This window comes from Zalophus californianus, chromosome 10, assembly GCF_009762305.2.
Source record: "Zalophus californianus isolate mZalCal1 chromosome 10, mZalCal1.pri.v2, whole genome shotgun sequence".
NCBI lineage: Eukaryota > Metazoa > Chordata > Mammalia > Carnivora > Otariidae > Zalophus > Zalophus californianus.
In genome coordinates, this window is record NC_045604.1 from 83,890,595 (window position 1) to 83,914,114 (window position 23,520).

At 48.5% G+C, this 23,520-nt stretch overlaps 1 protein-coding gene and 1 non-coding gene across 2 annotated transcripts; both read right to left on the reverse strand.

Moving 5' to 3' along the window:
• Window positions 1-1,363: 1,363 nt before the first annotated feature.
• CLEC19A (C-type lectin domain containing 19A) lies at window positions 1,364-22,437 on the reverse strand. Its single transcript, XM_027611875.1, has 5 exons — window positions 22,346-22,437; window positions 13,922-14,086; window positions 7,825-7,917; window positions 4,681-4,814; window positions 1,364-1,377 (listed from the first exon to the last, which is right to left on the reverse strand). Exons 1-5 carry the CDS (start codon window positions 22,435-22,437, stop codon window positions 1,364-1,366), a joined length of 498 nt encoding a protein of 165 aa, XP_027467676.1.
• LOC113933807 lies at window positions 6,063-6,262 on the reverse strand. Its single transcript, XR_003523510.1, has one exon. It is a non-coding gene; the product is annotated as a U2 spliceosomal RNA (small nuclear RNA).
• Window positions 22,438-23,520: the final 1,083 nt, after the last annotated feature.

Sequence of the window (23,520 nt, forward strand, 5' to 3'; positions counted from 1 at the left end):
TGTTTACTGAGGGTCTGCTATGTGCCAGCCACTGCCTAAGTCCTTCTCGGGCAGTATCTCACCCGGTCCTCACAGCCTCAGCTTTGCATTTCCAAATGGGAGCCTGGCAAGGTGAAGCAGCTTGCCCAGGGTTACACCTTGCAAGCGTTGCGGCTGGGGTCTGAGCCATGATTTTGACTCCAAGCCCACAATCCTCACCTGGAGGCTCAGCCGGGCCCCTGGTGTGGGACCGTGGAGAGGACTGCATTGGCTTCCATGGCTAAGGTCCCTGACAGTCGGTAGATGTTAGGAGGTATGCTGTGCAGCCAAACCTGGATGGAAAAGAAAGCCCTGGATTCTTCTAACATGGCATATTTGTGAGGACTGGCTTCCTCAGGAGAATTCCCCAGCTGGTGAGAGCCTCCTTAAAAAGATGGAGGCCGGGCTGTTGGATCCGAAATTCACTTCAAAATAACAGAGGTCTGATTTCTCTTTTTTCTCTTTTTTTAATATTATTATTATTATCCTTCGAATTGGGCAAACCACTTAACTATGCCCCATGTGTTTATTTTGACAGCTGATACAGCTCCTGATTCTCTTTTGCAGCTCTACAGAGAATATCCTACTTCTTAGGAGCTGAGAACATGGGAAAAAAAAAAAAAAAACTCCCTCCAAAAAGACTCTTCACGGGGGTGAGATGTAGTCTTGCCCTTCTCTGGAAGACTGCCTGAGGCTGCAGTTAGCTTTTTGTGTTTTCAACGTCCTTCTTCCCAGTTTGAAATTTAGAGCTGGTTCCTCGCTGCCTTTCTTGTACTAGACATATATTGTTTTGTTTTCTTTTTTTCTTTTTTTAAGATTTTATTTATTTATTTGACAGAGAGAGACACAGTGAGAGAGGGAACACAAGTGGGGGGAGTGGGAGAGGGAGAAGCAGGCTTCCCGCGGAGCAGGGAGCCAGAGAACCTCTTTGGCTTTCACTCCTAGAGCAAGGGCCCGTGACTCGTCCTTGGCTGGTAAGTATCCTTCTGTAGAGCATCAAAGCCTTGTAGTAATAACCATCCAATCTAGTTATGCTTATCACGCTATTTCCTCTGTTCCCGATTGTATTGGTAATGAATGTACCATTACCTGATACATGGCTTCTGCTGGTGCATTCCCTGCCCCTGGGACACCCTCCCAGCTCACTCAATGAAAGTTTGAACCACCTTGTGCCAGGGACTGAGGGTGCTCCACCCACCACAACTGATTGCCTGCCTAGAGGGAAGCCATCCAGCTCCTCAGCCCTGCCTTGTTGCCTGCTTCTTCAGACCTCTCCCAGTATCTGTGGTTCTAGACTGGGTGTTCCCGTAGCAGTCGCTGAGACAGAGTTTGGCGCAGAGATCGCTTAGGGATCAATACCTGTGAAGGAAAAGCGGAGGAAAAAGTGGAACTGGGTGTGACCTGGCAAATTATCAGCCAACCTGGCAGGGAGATCCAGGAGAAATAAATATTGCCATCAGAGTGGACCACATGGGGTGGAAAGGGCCAGGCCTTCAGACCCGAACTTGACTCAGTCGGCGGCGATGCAGGCTTCCCCAGAAAGGATGTGACTTCTCCGCAGCTGATGCCGACACTGAAGGAGCTGACAGCTGAAAGCTCTCTGCCCTCTTCCTCGAAGGTGGATCTGGGTGGTGCATCTCCATGTTACTACAGCTGGAATCAAAAAGACATAGGTTGGGGCTGCCTGGGTGGCTCAGTCGGTTAAGCAGCCAACTCGGTTTCGGCTCAGGTCCTGATCTCAGGGTCGTGGGATCGAGCCCCGAGTCAGGCTCTGCATGAGCGTGGAGCCTGCTTAAGATTTCTCTCTCTCCCCTCCCTCTGCCCCTTCCCAACCGCCCCCAATAATAAATCTTAAAAAAAAAAAAAAGGTTCAAATCCCACCACTTCTGCTTACCATGTGACCTCATGAAAGTGGCTTAACCTCTCTCTGAGTTTCAGTTTTCTCATTTGTAAAATGGAGATGCATTCCCCTCCAGCTCTGACTGATTTATCAGGCAGCTCTGGGGAACAAGGAGCTCTGCATAGGGGACTCTTCCTGAAAATGAAAACTCATTCCCCAAGCATCACAACTACCTCTATTTTTTCTACTTTGGATGGCAATCTTTTTAAACCACGTATACATTTCCCTGCTTCCCTAAACAGATGATATTCAACAAGATTAGTCTTTTCTCGATGATTCAGGGTCATGTGCGCTTCATCTGCTTCAGGTATTTTTGTCGCCTGTCATCATATCTGGGTGTCACTGTGCCAGTCTCTGACAGCCCACAGAATCTCCCATCTTTTCTAGACTGTTGCTATTGAGATGCTGTGGGCAGGGAAGCCAGGCAACCAAGCCTGAGAATAATCCGTGAAAGAGAGAGGGAGAGAGAGGGTAGGGGAGAGCGGGGGAGATAGATCGATGACGGATGGATGCATGGATGGATAGATGATGCGTGGATGGATGGATGGATGGATGATGCATGGATGGATGGATGGGTGATGCGTGGATGGATGGATGGATGATGCATGGATGGTTGGATCTAGATGGATGGATGATGTGTGGATGGATGAATGATGCATGGATGTATGTATGGATGGATGGATGATGCATGGATGGATGGATAGATGGATGGATGCATGCATGCATTGGTAGATGGATGGATGGATGATTGGATAGATAATGCATGGATAGATGAATAGATGGATGGATGGATATATGCATGCATGGATGGATGCATGCATGCATGCATGGGTAGATAGACAGATGCGTAGACGGATGGATGCATAGATGGTTGAAGGAAGGGGTAAAAACAATCAAGAGATATATTTAGAGAGACCTGGATGATAGATGAACAGACAGACAGGGAAGCTGGTACTCATGACAATAAATATACATCACCCATACGATCATCACAAATGAAGCATACGATCTCAGCATGTGGACCTATCAACATGTATTTAACAATCCTTCTATTGTTAGTCTTTTTGGTGCCATCTAATTCTTCATGATTACAGATAAAACAGTGATAATCATCTGTATATATATATTCAATTATTTTCTTGGGGATATATTCCTAGAAGTGGAATTATCAGTTCAAAGTGTAAGCACATTTTAAAAATAGGATTACTTATCTATTACAAAAATATGCATGTGGATTGCAAAAACACATATAAAGTGTCCTGTATGTATCTCCCATAATCCCACCAGCCAGAGTTAGCCACTATCGACCTTTCAATAGTGTTTTCTGGGCATGTGTACTGTGAGCACCGTGAGAATGCACCTCAAGGGCCTCCTACTCCCAGGGACAAAATTGACTGAGGGTCCTGGCTTTTGTGGGTGAAATCCATCATTTTGTTTACTTGGAGGCCTTACTTCCCATAGGCTGCTCCCAAGCAATGACTAAGTGAGGCAGTCTTGTTCCTGGGGGGCGGCATTCCCTTGGTGGTGGACTTTGGCTCAGGGACACCCCGATGGCCTTGCTGAACTTGCTTTAGACTACAGGCCAGTCTAGGAAGCCTCCACCTTCTGTCCTTCACTGGAGGGCCGGACTTGCATCACAGACTGACACCTCTCCCAGCTTTCCCTGGTTCCCTCCACATTTTCTTTCACAAAGGCATTTCCTCTAATAAAATCCTTGCACACATAATCCATCCCTGTGCCTGCTTCTCAGAGGACCCAGATTAACACGTAAACACCTACAGTATAACGAGACACCCCTCCAAAAGCCCATACTAATTTATACTCATACCTACAGTATATGAGAGCCCCTCTTCACCTGTGCTTTTGCCAACACATTGGTCCCTGCCTTCAGACTGAGCCCCCAATGAGCAGGTGGATACTCCTTCTGCTCCCTTGGCAGTCCTCAGAGGCAAGTGCATCATTGCGACTGTTTTGATTGCTAGTGACAGAAAACCCAACCCAAACTGCCTTAAACACAAAAAGACTTTGATTTACTCGTTGAGCTGGACAGTCCAGACGTATCTAGCTTCAGGCTCAGTTTGGTCCAGAGGCTTAAATGATATTGCCAAAGATAGTTATCTCCGTGTTCTGCCTCCATGGTGTTGGCTTGATCCTGAGGCTCCAGTCTCTCCACTTGGGAAAACAAAAATGGCCAGTATAAGTCCACATCTTACATCCTTCAAGAGAAGGAGGGGTTACTCTTTCTCAGAAGCCCCGGCAAACATCTCCTCTCATATCATTGGCTGTACCTGGGTTATTTGGCCAATTCAACCCATCATCATGGCCAGGAGGATAAAACATTGATTGCTTAAGTCAATCAGGGTCCATGCAATCAAGAGCTGAAGACACCCGGCATTCCAAAAGGAATTGGAAGTGTGTTTTGTCAAAAAAAGAGCTAATGGAAGCCATATTGAAAACACAACAGGGTGCCTGGGTGGCTCAGTCGTTAGGCGTCTGCCTTCGGCTCAGGTCATGATCCCAGGGTCCTGGGATCAAGCCCCACATCGGGCTCCCTGCTCAGCGGGAAGCCTGCTTCTCCCTCTCCCACTCCCCCTGCTTGTGTTTCCTCTCTCGCTGTGTCTCTCTCTGTCAAACACATAAATAAAATCTTAAAAAAAAATAAACTATCTGCTGTGGAGAAGGACGCCCCCAGCCACCTAATTCGCCAGTCTCCCTGCCATCCGTGGCACTTCTGCAAGAGCCCTGGTCTCAGGGGCACCCACCGCTGGTGGGCCAGTACCATATCTGCACGCAACCCTCCTCTTCTGGGTCCGCGTGTACGCCATCATCTGCCTGGCTCCCGTCCCAGTAGCTGTAGTCATAGGAGGGGCCGTCGGTCCATTCAAACTGCCCTTCCCAGGCAGCCCCATCTGGAATCCAAGGAGGCAAGCTTGCGAGAGAAAGATCTGGCATTAGCGCCAGCCCCAGCTCAGGGAAGACATTGTAACATCTCCATGCGGAGCAGAACAGAAGTCCTCACGTGGATGTGAGACGCTGTTATTAGCACCACACAACAGTTTGGTGAAGCCTTATTTAAGGTGCCACGCCACGCTTTAGCCTCATTCTCCTCCGAGTGGGCATCCGCATCTCCCTTTCAGAGATGAGGAAACCGAGACTCCGACTGGTCTAGCCAAATTCATACTGCTCATAGAACCTTCGTGCTGGGATTCAAATCCACGTCTGTGACTGCAGTACCCAAGACCATACCTACTGCTCCACTTTTTTTTTTTTTTTTAATTTACCAGCGGACAGGGGTCACCCTTCATTTCTTTCCTTTTGTCCAACATATTGTGTATTTTTCTTGCCCGAGGTGGGACCGCTCTGTCCAATTACAAGAAAACGCCTGTTGGGAATGTGATTGGTGTTAAAATAAATGTGCAAATTAACTGTGGGGAGAACTACATCTTTGCAATGTTCTGGAACACAAGCCATTTCTGCATTTATTCAAGTTCGTAGAAAAGTCTCCCCCGAAGCACTGATGATTACAGAGGGGGCGTCAGATAATGGAAATACCATGCCGCCTCTACGAGAGAGTTCTCGAGCTTGCCGGTCCAGCTCTACCCACTTCTTCCCTGCAGGCTGGACGAGGGGCTTAACCTCTCGGGTCTGTTTCTGCACCTTTACAATGGGGCTAATATCTCCCCCAGAAAGCTACTGTGAGGGCTGACGAAGTAAAGCACGCAAAGGGCTCACGGTGTGCGGCCCTGAAAAGAAAAGTTTAAAAAACAAGCCCTTTGACTGTACTGTTTGTTATTATTATTCTTAAATCTTGTAATACAAGTTCCTTAAACCCCAATTAAGTGTGTTCATCATCCCATTTTATTTTATATATATATGTATATATATATATGTTTTAAACTTATTTATTTAAGTTCTTTCTACGCCCAATGAGGGGCTTGAACTCACAACCTCAAGAGCAAGAATTGCATGCTCTTCTGACTGAGCCAGCCAGGCACCCCTATAACCCCATTTTATTTTAATATTTATTTATTTATTTGAGAGAGAGAGAAAGCCCATGTGCACAAGAGGGGGGAGGGGCGGAGGGAGAGAGAAAATCCTCAAGCAGACTCCCCGATGAGCACAGAGCCTGACCTGGGGCTCGATCTCATGACCCTGACATCATGACCTGAGCCAAAAACCAAGAGTCAGACGCTTAACCGACTGAGCCGCCCAGGTGCCCCTCCCCCCTCACCACGGTCCCATTTTAAAGTTACTATTACAAATAGAAATGTGGGTTGTTTTTTTTTTTTAAACTGGTAAGAACGAATACTACACTTGATCTTAGCCAAAAGGCCGAGAAACGATTGTTTGTTTTTTTTTTTTTTAATGACAACTTCTATATAGTTTCTTGCCAGCTGAACTCTATGGATTTAAAAGATGTTATCTCTGTCGAGCCTGGCCACTATGGTTACCTCTGCCACCGTGATAGGAGCTCTGGCCGGCCTAAATTTTACGAGCCGTGATCGTGCGCCAAGCACCAGGCTAAGCTCACTGACTTTCTACAACAAGGCACTATGAAGAAACTGAAGCTCAGAGAGGTTAAAAAAAAAAATGCCCGAAGTCACCTACCACCCAGTCAGCCGCAGGACGGGAGCTGGAACCGGAGCCCGGTCCCCCACAGTACCCTGGGGCAGGGCTGGTAGCATACGCCTCTCCGAACAGAGACAGTATTCAGCTCACCCGGGGAAAGTCTAGGGATAAAATTTCCAGGTGGAGTCTGCGGTGATATCACCAGGTGTAAGATCTGGCGTCAGCTCTCCTTTTTGGCCTAACCCTTCACCATGAATCCATCGACACCTGCCCCACTCTGCATCCCAGACCCATTTGTCTTTAACGCCCTCGAATGGATCAGAAGCGCTCACACCTCAGACCTTTTGCCCATGCCCTTTCCTCTCCCTGGAATGCTTCTTCCTCTGACTATTTATCCATTAGATAGTAGCTTAAATGTCTCTAACCTAAGGGAGGCAGTGGCAGCCATGGAAGGACACTGCTTGGAGCTCCTTTAGGAGGACCGGCTACAGGGAACATGGCTGGCTGACCGCCTCAGCTCCCCTGCCCCTTGGGATGCGTCCCAGCATTCACAGTGAGACCGGGCTTCCTCCAGGCCGTGCCCCATCAGTGATTCAGCAAGAACTCAGGGGTGCTAGTGCTGGTCCATTCCTGCCCCATGCGGGCTTCCTCTCCTGGCCCTCCTTTGCCTGCAGACTCCCCACAGGCCTAGCCAAGTCTTTCTCAGAACTCTGCTATAATCAGAGGCTCCTCCTCCCTGGTCTTCCTTCCCCCCGCGCCCGTCCCAGGTCTCAGACCCACCTCGCTGTCTGGAGACCTTCCCTGCCTCCTTATGCCCCCTCCTCATTTTTTCTTCACAGCTTTTCCCCCTCATTAATCTCTTGCACATCTGATCACATTTTTGTGTCTGCTTTTTCGAGAACTCTGACCCAAACAGAGGCCTTCCCTGACCATACTATGTTCCCGTCATAGGTTCATTCACACCACTGTATTCTTTTTTTTTTTTAAAGATTTTATTTATTTATTTGAGAGAGAGAGAGAGACAGAGAGCACGAGAGGGAAGAGGGTCAGAGGGAGAGGCAGACTCCCCGCTGAGCAGGGAGCCCGATGTGGGACTCGATCCCGGGACTCCAGGATCATGACCTGAGCCGAAAGCAGTCGCTTAACCAACTGAGCCACCCAGGCGCCCATCACACCACTGTATTCTAACTGGGGCATCTCGGTGTCTGATTTCTCTCCGTTTGCTGGGCACGCAGCAGTGACCCGGCATATAGGTTCCATGCACAAGGTTGGCTAAATCGAAATGGCGTCTTGGCTGGGAAGTTCCAGGAGGACCTGGTAGTCACGGCTTCCTTACCTGTCTGTGATCATGAAGCCCTGTCCAGACGTCAGCTGGGATCCCAGGCACACAGCTGTTGACAAGGTCATATACAAAGACATTCTCTTCCCAGCTGCAAACATAAGGAACACAGTAAGCAGGTTACTCCTTGCCTCTTTTCATAGGACAGAGTTGCAAACTGAAAGCAATCCTTGTTAACCTTCCTGGACCACAGTAAATTGAGGGTCCGATGCAACCCTGCTTTTTCCTTCTTTAGTTACATCACCCATATGTGACTGCCCTACCATAGGCACCTCTGGATTGGATTCATGCCGGTTCAAGGCAGATCTCAACCTAAAGATTTAAATCTGCCTCAGAAACATGAGCAAACAAGGTGGATTCAATTGACAGTATCACGAAGAAAAAGAAAGAGGTTGGGATGCCTGGGTGGCTCAGTCGGTTAAGCGTCTGCCTTCGGCTCAGGTCATGATCTCAGGGTCCTGGGATTGAGTCCCACATCGGGCTCCCTGCTCGGCGAGGAGCCTGCTTCTCCCTCTGCCTGCCACTCCCCCTGCTTGTGCTTCCTCTCTCTCTCCCTACTAAATAAATAAAATCTTTAAAAAAAAAAGAAAGAGGTTTATACTGCATTGTGCCCATGAAACAACTTAATGAAAATCTCCACTAGACATTTTTGTTTTCTCTCGAAAGCCCTCCTTATGCTGCCAGTCCTTACTTACCCTACTAATTTTTTTTCTTGCATGCCATCTCCAAAATCTTTTGCTTTCCTGGAAAATTCAGCTCTGGGTTTGAACTTACAGAGCCCACTCCACAAACCAAAGCCCTCCAGTGAACATTCCACTCTCCTTTAGAAAGTGTCTTAGTCTTTTCTGGCTGCTGTAACTAAATACCATACACCAGGTGGCTTTCCAACAACAGAAATCTATTTTTCACAGTTCTGGAGGCTGGAAGTCCAAGATCAGGGGGCCAGCATAGTCAGGGGAGGGCCAGCTTTGGGGTCACAGACTTCTCACTGTATCCTCATATGGGGGAAGGGGGTAGGGAGCTCTGGGGGGCCTCTTGCAGAAGGGCACTAATCCCATTCATGAGGGCTTCACCCTCATGAACTAATCACCTCCCAAAGGCCCCACCTCCCAATACCATCACATTGGGGGTTAGGTTTCAACATATGAATTTGGGAAAGACGCAAAGATTTAGTTCAAATGGTATCTATTAAGCAGCTCCCTGAATAAGACTGCCTGGAGAACCGTGTCGGAACGAGTCAGAGTGCCAGAAGTCTGAGTGCTTCTGGAACGGATTTTTTTCCACAAACACAAAATTAAGAAGAATAAACATGTCTGCTTTGATTTGCTACCAATGGCTCAAGACAAATGAAATTTAAGAGTGGGCATTTTGGACAAGGCAGCAGCCTTTGGACAGCGGCCATTCAGACAAAGCCAACAAGAGCAGATATGCTTTATGGCAACATAAAGGGTATGCCAACATAGTCCTGTTTTGAAATGAGTTATTCGTTAGGTATTAGTCCCGAGGCTGGTAATTATTACTTTATCATAACTTCTTCAACCCACTAACGTTTACCTTTTAATGCCATGTGGAAGCCAAAAATGGGAATCCCTTGTCCAGGGAATCCGTTCCTCAGGGTTTGGGAACTACTTGAGTGGAGTGTGCCTGTTGTTCGTCCATTGGCTCTCACCTCCCTTGCCCACCCTTCTGAGCTTGGCCAATGGCATTTTCCAGGCTCGCCGATGTCCGGGCACTGGGTAAGCCATTACCTTCCTCCAGGGTCTTCCCGCAGCTCCAAGGACGATGTCCCCACATGACTACAACCCAAGAAGGAAAGGCAGTGTTGGAAACTGGGCCTTCTCCATGTGCCTGTGTCCATTTATCAGGGAGGAGAGTATTTCCAAGATGCCCCTTACAAACTTCCCCTCACATCCAATTGGCCGAACTGGGTTTTATGGCCAGTGGGAGCTGCAAAGGGGGCTGGAAAGTGAAATCTAGCTTTCTTAACTTCTTACACAGGCAGCAGGCAAAGGGATTAGTCATGGCTGTGGAGTAAGCTACTAGAAGGGTCTGCCCCAGTGCCATTTTGATGTGAGGATTCAATGAGTTCATTGGTGCCAAACACACAACACAGTGCTCAGGGAACATGTTAATGATCGAATGGAAATTTCCATGTGTCTATCTCTCTATCTATCCATCCATCTCCATTTCTTTGTTGTTTTTAGCAGCAGACAACCTTCAGCGTCCTTCACTGATTTTTTTTGTTAGGTGAATTATTTTATAAGCTCTTTGAAACAGGAGGTGAGAATCCCCCAGAAGACACCAATGCCTTCTGCTATGGTTTGAATATTTGTGTCCCCCCAAAGTTCCTATGTTGAAATCCTAACACCCAATGTGATCATATTAGGAGGTGGGACATTTGGGAGGTGCCCTGATAAAAGAGATGCTGGAGAGCCCTCTCACCCCTTCTGCCATGTGAGGACACAGCACAAAGATGGGCCATTTGTGAACCAGGGAGCAGGCTCTCACGAAGAACCCAACCATGGCTGGCACCCTGATCTTGGACTTCCAGCCTCCAGAACTGGGAGAAATACATTTCTGTGGTTCATCAGCACCCCCATCTGTAGTATTGTTGCAATAGCAGCCTGAAGAGACTAACACCGATACTATCGGAAGAAATGGAGGGGAAAGAGGGTGAGCGAGGCAGGGCTTGCATGCCCTGGGAAAGATGAGCTGACATGAGAACACTAAGTAAGAACTGAGCCCCTGAGATGCCTAGGGTGATAATAAATGAAACCATTAACAGCTCCCACTGTTGAGGACTCAGCCAAGCTAACTGTGGAAGAACTTCAGATGCTTGGTCTCCTTGGTCACACCGTGCACAGAGGAAGTGATGGAGCTGGGACTGGTCCAACACTATATGACTCTAGTGCCCTTAAGGCACATCACATCTCCTCCCGTGGGCTTCTCCATCTGGAACATCTGCTGTTCCCACTCCTTAAGCTTCCTAAATTCTTCAAGGTCCTGACCCAGGACCAGTTTTTCCAGGAAGCCTTCCATGAGCACCCCCTATCCACTCCTGGACCACCTGGAACACCCATTTCTGACCTCTTGGGGGTAGGCTGGTTGGTTTAGTTCTCTATTTCTCAAGGTCTGGTCTCCCCAAATGGGCCACAAGGACCACACAGACCAATATCAAGTCTTATTTCTGTTTGACATCTTCTCTCATGCCATCAGCAGGCTCGATTCAATATCGATGTTCCAAGAGTGTGTGGTCTGACATGGGAATGATCCAATTTCTGGGGACAAAGTGTTCTTCAGCCCAGTGGATCGCTGACCTTGGTCCTACCCAGCTGGGTAAGCACTGGCATCCCCCGATGCCTCTCTCATGCACAATTTGGCTACACTGACTGCTGAACATACATTTTGGTGGAGTGGCTGCCGTCACTTTTAGCGATTTTGCCATCTTTGCTCAACAACACCTGCTTGGGAAACTATTTCAATAATTTATTGCATTTCCCCCATATCTGTCAAAAATAACAGGAACAGAGAGAGAAGCCCAAGGTGCTACTGCAAGTAATAAGAAGCATGGATCAGATGAACTTAATTCAACTATCGCTCGAAACAAAGATGGAAATTATTAGGTAAGCAGAAAGTATGAGGATCTTAAGCTTCAATCAGATGCTCCGCAGACATAAACTGATTGTGTGTGTAATTATGAAAGAAAAAAATTGAAAAAGCATGAAAAAAACCACCAGAAATACAGACTCGGGCTGTGTCTCAAAGACAAGATGTAATTAAGGATTTTATAATGGTGTCCAGCTTTATGCAAACTGAATTTCATGTATAATTGATGAATGAATTGTTCAGGTTTAACTTTCCTACATGCTTTCAGGAAAGTATTATATGCCAACATGGAAAACTACCTGTAAAGGAGAGGAAAGGGAGAGACTGTTAGTGTAAGAAAGGCAAGGAGGAGCAGTAGGAGTTGAGAAGACAGGAAGAAGGTAAGTCGAGGCAGAAAAGAATGGGAATTGGGTCAGGGATTGCCGGAAGTCCCCCAATTTGCCTGGAATCCTTTCTGATGCCCAGCTAACCAAGGTTGAGGTTACAAGCACCATGAGCAGGCTGAGCTGCCCTTCCTGTGGGCTGGCTAAACGGAAAGCTTCATTTGGAATTTTTTTTTTTTTTAAAGAGAGAGAGAGAGCGAGTGCTGGGGTGGGGGGGTGGAGGGAGAGATAGAATCTTAAGCAGGCTCCACACTGAGTGTGGGACTTGATCTCACGACCCTGAGATCATGACCTGAGCTGAAATCAAGAGTCGGACACTTAACCGACTGAGCCACCCAGGCACCCCTGGAATCATTTTATTTTTTTTAAAGATTTTATTTATTTATTTGAGAGACAGAGACAGACAGAGATAGTGAGAAGAGAGCATGAGCAGGGAGGAGAGAGAGAAGCAGGCTCCTGCTGAGCAGGGAGCCCAATGCGGGGCTCGATCCCAGGACCCTGGGATCACGACCTGAGCCGAAGGCAGACGCTTAACCGACTGAGCCACCCAGGTGCCCCAACCCCTGGAATCATTTTTAAAATATACTCTTTAGCACATGGATCTCATTTTCCTCTATAGGCTCACAGTTTTTGAGAACTTCTTTGATCCATCCTTGTCAGTGCCAATCCTGCGCTCTGTTCTCTATCACAGGGAATTTGCCCTGAAGACCATTTCTCGCCGGTTTTCTTGTCAGCTGCCCTGCCTGTGGTGGGAGGCACAGATGAGGGTGGGAGGGAGGGAGGGAAAAGCCAGGGTATTTGTCTCCCTCTCTGCCTGGGGAGTCGCTGGCAGGGGCTGCCTCACCCCGGTGGCTCCAGATCCTCTAAGGCTGGTTTGCCCTCCCGTTAGGGGTGGGATTGGCTTCCTGCCGTTGTGAATCTCTGGACTGCCTCTCTACTGCCTCTTCAAGTTCTTAGATTCCATCACCCGTGTGTATTAAATTCTCTGTTTTGAATATTTGCAGTGGTTCGTGTTCTCCTCATAGACCTGACTGCCACACTATATTCCTCAGCACCACTGAGAATACAGTGGGGGCTCTCCATATTGGTTGGAAAACATGGAGGATTCGCTTACACACTAAGATAGAGGACCCCTTCTCCATTCTTACCAAAATTCGGGCACTCTAAAGCATAAAGAACCAACTGTCTTTCCGGCTTCAAGTCTTTGAGATTCTTGAAAAACAGAAGCAGGATTGTGAAGTTGTAGTTTGGGTGCCAATGGAACATAGCATAGTTGGCTCCAAGGAACCCACACATCGTCCAGGATGTCTGAGGTGAAAACAAGTCATAATAGGGTGATGAAAAAAATGCTCTAGGAGAGGTGGTCGATGAGTGCAAGTAGGGTGCCATGGAGTCAGGGTGACTTCAGTGAAGAGATGAGCCTGAAGGTTAAGGAGGTATTTATCTGGAGGAGAAGAGGGGGATAGGAATTCCCTGCAGAGGGAACAGAATGTGCAAAGGTATGGGGGAGCAAAAGGGCTGGACCAGACTGGAGAAGTTTGAGACGGTCCGTGTGGCTGGGGCTTGGGAGACACAGAGGAATGTGGAAGGAGGCCTTGGTGGGTGGGCTATGGAATTCAACTGTTCAGGTTCAAATCCCAGCTCCACCATTTTCTAGCTAGCTAACTTTAAGCAAGTTACCTTTCTGGAGGATCAGGTTCCGTGTCTGTGCAATGAAGATACCTACCTAATATGGTCTGAGGGAGCTTCAATATGATGATGTATATAAACGCCAAGCAAATAAATGTCAGTTATTATTCCTCACATTATAGTCTTTGTATGTATGTTATGTGAGTTGTTATCACAGGGTCAAGCCCTCTGCACAAAATCAGCACTTATAAAGACGTAAAGACGAATCTTCAAGCTTGCTATTTGCCACCCAGGATAAATGTTTTGCCTTCTACCTTTTCAATGAGAAATTGGGCTGGACCAATTTCAAAGAGAATTCGGGCTAGATCAAAGCTAGTTAGAATTACCCAAGAGAAACACCAGTGAGAAATGCCATTTTTCACTCCCCTTTCCAAAGGGGGTGCTTGGTTGGGCCATGGGGGATGGATGTCCACTCACCTGTGGTTGGAGGCCAGTTTGGTGGATTTCCTGCCAATGCAGAACTCAGAGCAGTAGAAGTTGGCCTCGGCCCAAGTCTTATTGAGAGGGAAAAATCTATAGCAGTGGCCTTTGAACTCCATCCAGAACAGTGGGCACAGGGAAGCCCGGGGCAGCTCCGGCATGCGCGTGGGCAGAAAGAAAACAGAATGGCAGGAGGGTGGGCAGTGTGCAGACATTGTTCCTATAGCTTGTGACATCTTTTCAAGAGTGAACATAAAACATTTCACATTATGATTAGTAAAATTCTACGCTTGAGGTCCAAAGAACACGTGCATACCTAACATTTACCAAATGACAAGAGTAATATACGCTCATTATAGAACACTTGGAAAATGTTACTGCTCTGGTGTATTTTTCTTCATGTCACGCTCGAATGCAGTGATTTGTAGAAATTCAATTGTTATATTGTACTATACATACCTGTCAGTATTCCGAGTTCCAAAAATGAGAACATATTTCCCCCACGTCATTATAAATTTTTGTAAACATTGTTTTAAATAGCTCTCGAATCCTCCACTGAGTGGCCCCCCTAGAGTTGATTTAATCATTCCCCTATTTGTGGATAATTAGACTGATTCCCTTTTTTAAAAACAATTACACCCAGTGCTGAGATGAACAGCCCTTGTGCATCAAGCTTTTTCAGCATTTCTGGTGATTTTCCGAGGAGAGATTTTTAAGGCTTTGATACAATTTTGCTAAATTGCCTCCTGAAAGCAATTTATACTCCCACGGTAATGCCTGAGAGTGCCCATCTCACAGTGCCCTTGCCACCGCTGAGTGTTATCACTTTCATGGCAATCTTTGCAAATTTTATAAGCAAAAAAAGGGCATCTTGTTTCAATTTGCAATTCTGAGCTCTCTGGTGAGGGCGGAGATTTTTCCACGTGTTTATTGACAAACGATAGCCCACCGAACTATTTATATCTGTAAGCCCATCGAACTGCTGGGGTTCAGGATGTGCTCTTAAGTCTGAAAAAAAAAAAAGCACACATGAAAAACCCATGATCGAGACAATAAAGTTCTCCCAAGCGTCAGCCCCCCCTGAAGGCTTCTTAGGAGATACTCTTTTTGGAAACGACTCAAGATGACTGGCTGCGGGGAGGAAGGCATGCTGAGAACCTTCCTTGAACAACGTTAGGTGGCTCATCTGTGGCAGTGGGCAGTGGTGAGATCTGCTGGACTGGGATCTGGAGGCCGGGGTCCCAGCCACCAGCAGTGGCACATTCCCTCCCTCTCAGCTGTCAAACTGGCTGATATTTGGGGTCCCTTTTGCAGCCACCCAAGGATGTGGGATCTTTGCCTTTCCAGCCACTGTAATAGCTGGCTGAGCTCTTGAATAATTAAGTAGTGGACAACATTCACGGAGCATTTGGGATGTGCCAAACACAAACAGGGAAACCGAGGCTTAGGTCAAGTGACTTGCCCAACGTCATCCTGCTAGTCAGTGGCAGATAGGGATTTGAACTCAGCCTCCCGACACCATAACCTTTGATCTTAAAGTCCGCAGGATGTTTCATCAAGGGAAATCAACAGGGCTGAGAATGGTTAATAGTCTTTTAGCACTTACTTCATGAGGTTGGTAGGCCAACTAATTGGGCCAGATCAATTCGCGGAATGCGTGGCATGTATGGACTGCTCTGTGATGGTATGATTATTATGATTAGCTCAGGGGTTCATAACCAGGGCTGTTGGGGCTTCGGGGATCTAGCGAATCCCCTGAAATTAAATGCAAAATCAAAAGTGTGTATGTGTGCATGTGCACATGCGTGTAACTGTGCATTTATTTGGGGGAAAGGAAGAGTCAGTTGTTTTAATCGAGAGCTCTGCTAAGCAGACAGGTTCCATGCCTCCCGTCACTGACCAGAGCCACTGGTCTTTCTTGTTTGACCAGAACCAGCCCTTCCCCCACCCAGGCAGCTGTGCTCGGCAGTCCTGGCTTGTCCCTTCTGGGTGTTGCTGAGCTCTTTGTAGGGATTTTGTGGCACTACATTTTACGTAGAGAGAGAGAGCAATAATTAAACGAAGGGGGCTGGAAGGGGAAAGGAGGGGGCAAGGGTCCTCACTCCCCTCTCCCCAAGGCCCAAAGGCTTCTCCTGGGTCCTAAAGCCTGGTGGATATTTGAAATCAAGTCTCCCTGTGGAAAACAAGCTCCCTCCTCCACACTGCTGGTTCCTTTGATTTTCTCCACTGAACAAACATGCCTGGAGTGAAACATACCAGAAAATGGGGCTGTGACAGGACACTGCTCAATTACTCCCTTTTCCACCTGGGCAGGCAGAGGCCTTTAATTGTAAGGATCTGGGAGGCAAAAAGCCACGTGTTTGCACTGGGATGATAATGAACTCCATCCTGCCTGGTATCCCGCACCCCCTTTGCCTCTGGGATTTGAGAAACTGAGAACTGAAGGATCTCAGGGGCCATTCATCCGCCTGAACCCCGAAATAGCCTTCGCTAGTCCGTGTCTCCCTTGTGAAGGGATTTCTCTAGGTTTATAGCTTTACAAGTCAGATAATGATGGCAATATCAACACTACTGAGCTTTCATCTGAGCCAGGCATTGTGTCAAGTTCTTTGTACATAACAATTCATTTAGCATTCACACATCCTACAAGGTAGGTAGGTACCACAATCACTTCCACTTTACAGAGGAAGAAACCTAAAAGACAGAGAGGTTGAGTAACTTGCCCAAGATCACACAGCTCCTAAGCGGCAGAGGTAGTTTTTAAAGACAGGCTCTATGGCTCCAGACCTAATTTAGGGATTCCTGCTGCTTAAATGCCCATTTCCTTTCGTCTCAGTCTTGATGGCCTGGTCCTTCACTCACTCCTTTTCCTTCAACAAGTCCTATTTGAGCACTACCTGGGCTCAGGCAGTTAGTTGGCTAAATGCTGGAGATACTGTGGCCAACTACACAGAGGTGGCCTCTGACCTCTTGGGTCTTACAGTCTAATGGAGACTGATATTAAGAAAAATAAGCACAGATATAAAATGTCATTAATGTGCCATTTGTGGATGTGTGTCATGCAGGCAAAAACTTGAGGGGGCAGCCCCCAAATTATTTTTGGAAGCTGGTTATTTGTTTGCCCCCTTTGTCTCCTTAGGTGAACAGGTGGCCGCCCCAACCCTCTCTTCAAGGAGCTTGGGGGGTGATTAAGACAGAGCACCAGAGTCCCATTCCCAGATGGGGGAAGTTCAGGGAGTTGCCATAGGAGCACCGAAACATGTCATACAAGGATGTGGAGATCTGGGAGGCTTCCTGGAAGGGATGATGTCTCATCTGACACCTGAAAGGTAAGAGTCAGAGAAAACGTGTCAGGTGCTGTGTGGACACAGCAGGTGCAAAGGCCCTGAGGTATGAGAGAATGGAACATTTGGAGAACATTTGCAAATGGTTCAGCCAAGCTGGGAATCTGAGGGTGGGGCGGGGGGAGGCAAGAGATGAGGCCAGAGGTGACGGGGGGGGGGGGGGGGGACAGGAAGGCATGTACAAAGGAGCTTGTTGCTCTGGAAACCAGGAGGCCAAATGGTAGGGTCTTTTTACCTCAATTACCAGCACTAAAGGTCACCAAGATCTCCCAGCTGGGGTGGGAGTCAAAGTCTTTGGGAGCTCCGAGCTTGTGAAGAAAAAAGAACACACCAGTGGAGTTCAGGGCTCATTTTTTTTTCTCTCTCTCTTTTTTAAAAGAATAAATTGTCACCTTCCCACTCAATCTGGCTGCCTGCTCCTCTGGCCCCAATCCAGCCGCCTACAAATGCACTACCCCGCTGCCTCCTGCCCAGATCAGCCTTGAGAGCCAGCCAGGAGAGGAGGTGAGGAAGGCTCCGGGGTCCACATCCCAACCCCCACCCCACTCCCACTACTGGGCCCCAGATGTCCCAGGAGACAGGAGGAAGAGTCTCTCAGTGTCCTGGAAGGTGGCGACTGGGAGGGCTTCCGTCACCCTCACTGCCTTTCCTTCCCGCTGTCTCCCTGGTTCACATGTCCCACCATCAGACCATCTTCCTCACCAGTGAGTCCTGGCTCTGGTTTCCAGAGCTGGTGGTCCTGGGCCTCTCGTGTCTGAGCTCTGCTTTCCCTTCTCTGGGCCACGCTTGTGGCCACATGATACAGAGGAAAAAAGCACTGGAACCTTTCTTCTATTGCCCAAACAGCGGCCATTCATTCATTCGGTGGTGAGTATGTAACTGCTGAGACCAGCCTCAGAGGGTGTCAGTATCATCCCCATTTTACAGCTGAGGAAACTGAGTCTCGAAGAGGTTAAGTCACTTATTCCCACAGCTAGCAAGTGGTGGTATTGGGATGAACTCAGAATTCCCTAAACACTAAGCACCTCCGGAAAACATCTTTTTTCTGCCCTTGGTTTTCCCATTTGTAAGACAAATATATTAAACACCAAATTTAACCACGTCATGGATTGAATGTTTGTGTCTCCCCCTCCTCAAATTCATATGTGGAAGCCCTAATCCCCAATGTCTTTGGAAGGGGGGCATTTGGGAGTGGAGTAGGGTTAGATGGGGTTATCGGGGGGCGCCCATAATAGGATTAGTGCCCTTATAAGAAGAGAAAGAGAGACCAGTGCTCCTGCCCACCCCCCCCCCCCCGCCACGTTTCTCTCTACCTGTGAGGACACAGCCAAGGTGGCCTCTTGGACCCAGCAAGAGTCCTCACCAGGAACCAAATTGCTCAGGATCTTGATTTCGGACTTCCCACCACTCCAGAACTGTGAGAAATCAATTCCGATTGTTTAAGCCTCCCAATCTATGTTTTTTGTTGTTGTTGTTGTTTGTTTTTTTGTTTTTTACCATAGGTTATAGCAGCCTGCGCTAAGACTAAAAGTTAATCAAGCCAATAAGTCCATGTCTCCTGGGTGCCTATTTGGCTTTGAGGTCTGTGCCCTCAAGTTGCTCACAGTCTGGGGAGAGGAACACACTCAGGACAATGAGTCATCATATACTAAGATACAGTCCAGAAATATGCAGAGTGCTCTGTGCCCATAGAGGTGGGGTGGGGAATCGGGCCAGAGTGTTCACGGGGCACTCTGGGATCTGACTCTATGATTCAGACTCCAAGGGGTATTCTAGGAAGTGCAGACATCCAGTTGCTCAGACCTCTAGGCTCCAGCTTGAACTCTGGAGTCCAACGGCCCCTGTTGGACACCCAGCTCTTCATGCCTCCATTTTCACATCTATAAAATGGACATGATGATAATGCCTACTTCGCAAGGAAGCCATGGCCTGGCTCATACTTGGCATTCTAGTAAGCATTAGGTATTACTGCAGCAGAGACAGCCTGGGCCCCGGAACCCGCCTGGAGCTGGGATTGCGGTGCCAGCCTGATTCCCCTGCCCACCCCTGAAGCCCTGCAGAAGCAGCACCCCACCCCCACCCCCCAGCTTCAAACGCCTTGCTGGAATTGCCTGTGCTGTGGAGAGTTCTTGGCCTCAGGAGCCAGGAAAGGAAACTTGATGGTAATGGTTGAAGAACCATAACAGCAAATATTTATGCAGCTTTTACTAGGTGCCAGGTTTCTTCTAAAGCACTTTACACTCATTAATCCCCTTGTACAATGTGATCAAAGCCAAGTTCGCAGAAAAGGTTTTGGGAAAAGGCTCTAGTCTGGCTAAACCCTCCCAAGTCTCTCAGACGTGTCTAAAGGGTTTTTTGGTTTTTTTTTTTTTCCCCAGCGCAAATCTCGAGGTGTGGCTGAGTTGCACTCTGTGCGTATATTTGCATGTTCATGGAAGGTCAGGAGACTTGGGGTGAGTGAAGAGAAGACAGATGCTCTGTTCTGCTTTGCACGGGAAGGCTGCGATCCAGAGGAGAAAGACAGACAGGGCGCATTCTCAACAAAGAGGGCTCTTGGATGTGCACTCACCTTCGTGGCCTGCAAAGGCCCACCAGTACCCTAGAGGAGCCCTTCTTAGTCACGCATCAACATGCACACTCTTGCTCACACTCTTGCTCACACACACACACACACACACACACACACACACACATTCTCATCTGGGTTGAAGTCACTTTCCTCTAGAAGATCTGTCTGCTCAGGCTCGAACTAGGCTTTCTGCTGGGCTGGGAACCTGGAGAGCCAGAGAACTACCCGTTGGCAGGGTCACTGGCCTCTGTAGGTCTCAGTTTCCCCAACTGTAACATGTTGGGCTGAATGGACTTCCCCGACCCTTCCTGCCAACTCCAGTTCTGAGCTCTCCAAGACTGCTGGGTTTGAAGTGATCTCAGTTCCCCCTACCGGCAGAATGAGGGTGAGCTGGGGGAGAGACCTCTGGAAAGTCCTTTCTCCAAGGGAGGCCTTTGTCACAACAGAAAGCTGTGTCTCCTGACCACTTCTATCATATCACCAACAACTGCAGTAGCAGAAGAACTAACAGTAATAACTCTCATTCTTTAAGCACTTAACATGTGCTAAGCGCTTCATCTGCACGATCTCATTGGAGATCCCCAAAACATTTAGTAGGCACCATTATTATCCCCATTCTCCAGAGGAGGAAACTTGATGCTCACAAAGAGGTGCCACAGGTACAAGTGAGTGGGAGAGAAGACTCCCCAGTTGCTCCCACTTGCAAACTTAGCCTCGGGCCCTTCCCACACACATGGGACGGAAAGGCGGGACCATGTGATATACAAAGGGAGACCTCAAGGATATTTTGTCCAACTTCTCTCCTGCTCGCCTACTGCATGGATGAGAAGACTGAGGCCTAAGAGCAAGGATGCAAAGTCACGGTTATGGACTGAATTTTTGTGCGCCCCCCCATTCATATGTTGGAGCATTAAGCCCCAGTGTGATGGTGTTTGGAAGTGGGGTCTTAGGGAGGTAATTAGAGTTAGATGAGGTCATGAGGGAGGGGGGCCATGATGGGATTAATGTCCTTACAAGAAGAGGAAGAGAAACCAGCATGTGCACATACTCTTTCTCTCTCTGCCACATGAGGACTCAACAAGAAAGGTGGCCATCTATAAACCAGGAAGAGAGCCCTCACCAGGGAACAGAATCAGGCAGCACCTCGACTTCCCAGCCCCTGGAGCTGTGAGCAATAACTTCCTGTTGCAGCCCGAGCTGACAAAGACAGAGTTTATGATAGATCGGAGCCCCTAATGCTTGCCTAGATAAACAAAGACCACCACTCACCTTGGTTTAAGGGGGATGCCCAGGTACATCTGAATTTCAGCTAAACAACAAATCACTTTAAGTCTATGTCCCACTCAATCTTTGAGACATGCTTATACTAAAAGGTGACTGTTTATCTGAAATTCAAACGTACCTGGGCATCAAGTATTTTATCTGGCAACCCTATCACCCCACTGTCTCAATTCACCCCAGCTCCGTAACAGCCCAAAAATGGGGTCTTATGGGAATTCTACACTTTCATTATGAGTTGTACTTTAACGGGGATCAAAACAGTATGTCTGTCACAGGCTTACTGCAGAGGTTAAATAAATCCATACACAGAAAGTGCTTAAAACAATGCCTGGCACATAGAGAGGGCTATGTAAATCTTAACTGGTTGTAGGTATTATTATTATTTTAAATATTATAAACAGTCTTTGGAAAGAACCCTCACAGTGGAGGTGACAGGCAAGATCCTCAGCCCAGAGCAGACGGCAGGATTCAGGAATCTTCCCGCCCAGACGGGGTTCCCTCACAGTGAGCACCCTGGTCTCCCCATTGCAAAGAGGAAGAAACGGAGCTCCTCTGAAGCCCTGAGACTTTCACGTGGGACACGGGGAGGCCACATGCCAGAGGCTGGTAACTGCTGTCCTAATTGCCGGGGACACAGAAAACCCAGAGAAGTGGGCCACCGAGCAGTGGCCTCCAGGGAGGTCATGAGACGGACAACTGTGTCCCCTTGCATGCCTAACCTGTGGTGGCAAGCAGCAGGTCTGAAAGGTCCCTGGGAACAGACGTCACAGTCAAAGTGGGGGTGGCCCCCGCACCCCTGATGCCAAATCCCAACAGAAATCCCATTTTCAGACCTTGCTGTGGTGCCAGACACCAAGAACAAAGCACTTCCCCACTTTATCTTACTTCCCTTGCAGAGTCACCCCAGAGGGTGCTACTCTGACCCCCATTTTCCGAAGGAAGCTGAGCTCAGAGAGGTTAAGAAATTTGGGCGGGGTCACACCGTTTTTAAGATGCTAAGCTGGGATTTAAAAATCAGGACTCTTTGGGTCTGAGCCAGGGACAATGCCCCTGGCTGGGGTGCGGGAAGGGGAGCCAGGAGGGCTGTCGGGAGGCTCAGCTCATCTCCCACCACTCCTCGGGTCAGGCGGGCCTGCAGCCCAGGCTAACCAGGCCTCACTGACAGAACCTCAAGTGTCTGTGAGGTGTTCTCCTCTCCTCCTGCTCCGGCCCTGGCCCCGGTGCTCAGCTGGGCTGATACTGATGTCCGTCTGTGGAAAGGCCTGTGCAGACAGGAGGGTCGGGAAGGCCACCGTGGCCCACCACCCCCACCTTTGCATCCCGAGGCCCGAGGAAGCCACTTTCAGGCCTGAGTGGAGGAGAGAGGCCCTTCCACTGGAGCTCTCTTGGGGGCAGGCGAGTGCTGCTGGGAGCTCAGGACACACTGGAGAGCCTCCAGTCTCCTCCTCCTCTGTCCCCTCTGCACCGGAGACAGCTCTGAGTGACAGCCTGAAAGCTGACCCCGGTCAGCCCCCTTCAGGGAACTAAGAGAAACCACCGCCCTGCTTCTGAGCCACTGTGTGGCCTTGGGCATGTGCAGGCTTCTCTGAGACTCCATTTTCTCCTCTGTGAGATGGGATAGTAACAGAGCTTGCATCTGGGCCTGTCACAGGAGATAAAAGCACCTCGGGCCCCCTCAGAGGAAATATATACCAGAAGGTAAAAATAGAAGTCAGAGGCCGGTGCAGAAGTGGATGGGGGAGGGGGGGCGCCTGGGCGGCTCAGTCGTTGGGCGTCTGCCTTACGCTTAGGTCATGATCCCAGGGTCCTGGGATCGAGCCCCGCATCGGGCTCCCTCCTCTGTGGGGAAGCCTGCTTCTCCTTCCCCCATCCCCCTGCTTGTGTTCCCTCTCTCGCTGTGCCTCTCTCTGTTAAATAAATAAATAAAATCTTTAAAAAATAAAGAAGTGTATGGGGCCTGTGTGCTTGGGCTCAGCTCGTCCCCACCCCACCCTGGCCTTGAAGGCCCTAGAACACCTCTTGCCTAGGAAGCAGCAAGGAAGGCCTAGGTGGGTTACCCTCCACCCTTTCCCTCTACCTTTCAAGGTTTCTTAGGGGTTAAAGGAGGTGCCAGTAGAAGGTTCTTGGCCCAGGATAAGTGCTCAACGAAGAGAAGCAAACATTATCATTCGTGGACAGGTCTCGTGTGTGGTTTGTTCCAACTTAACATAAATGTGTTCAAATCCACTGGTGTTTCATTGGGAAGGTCACTGCACTTATGAATTAGTATCTCCGAAAATCGGAGTCTTTCTCTCCCCTGCTTCATGTGTTGTCAGGCAAGTCACTCTGCCTTTCTGAGGCCTCAGTTTCCTCCTTAATAAAATAGGGGACACCAAGAGTACCTACCTCGCAAAGATTCAGTG

Bases quoted from the DNA above. Each gene is read 5' to 3' on its own strand.
- CLEC19A (XM_027611875.1), bottom strand. From the start codon at position 22,437: ATGCAAAGGTGGGGGTGGTGGGCCACGGTGGCCTTCCCGACCCTCCTG. The intron at 14,087-22,345 runs TGAGCACCGGGG...TCTGCCCACGCG, and splicing joins GACATCAGTATCAGCCCAGC to CATGCCGGAGCTGCCCCGGG. The intron at 7,918-13,921 runs GTGAGTGGACAT...TTATGTTTGCAG, and splicing joins AAACTGGCCTCCAACCACAG to CTGGGAAGAGAATGTCTTTG.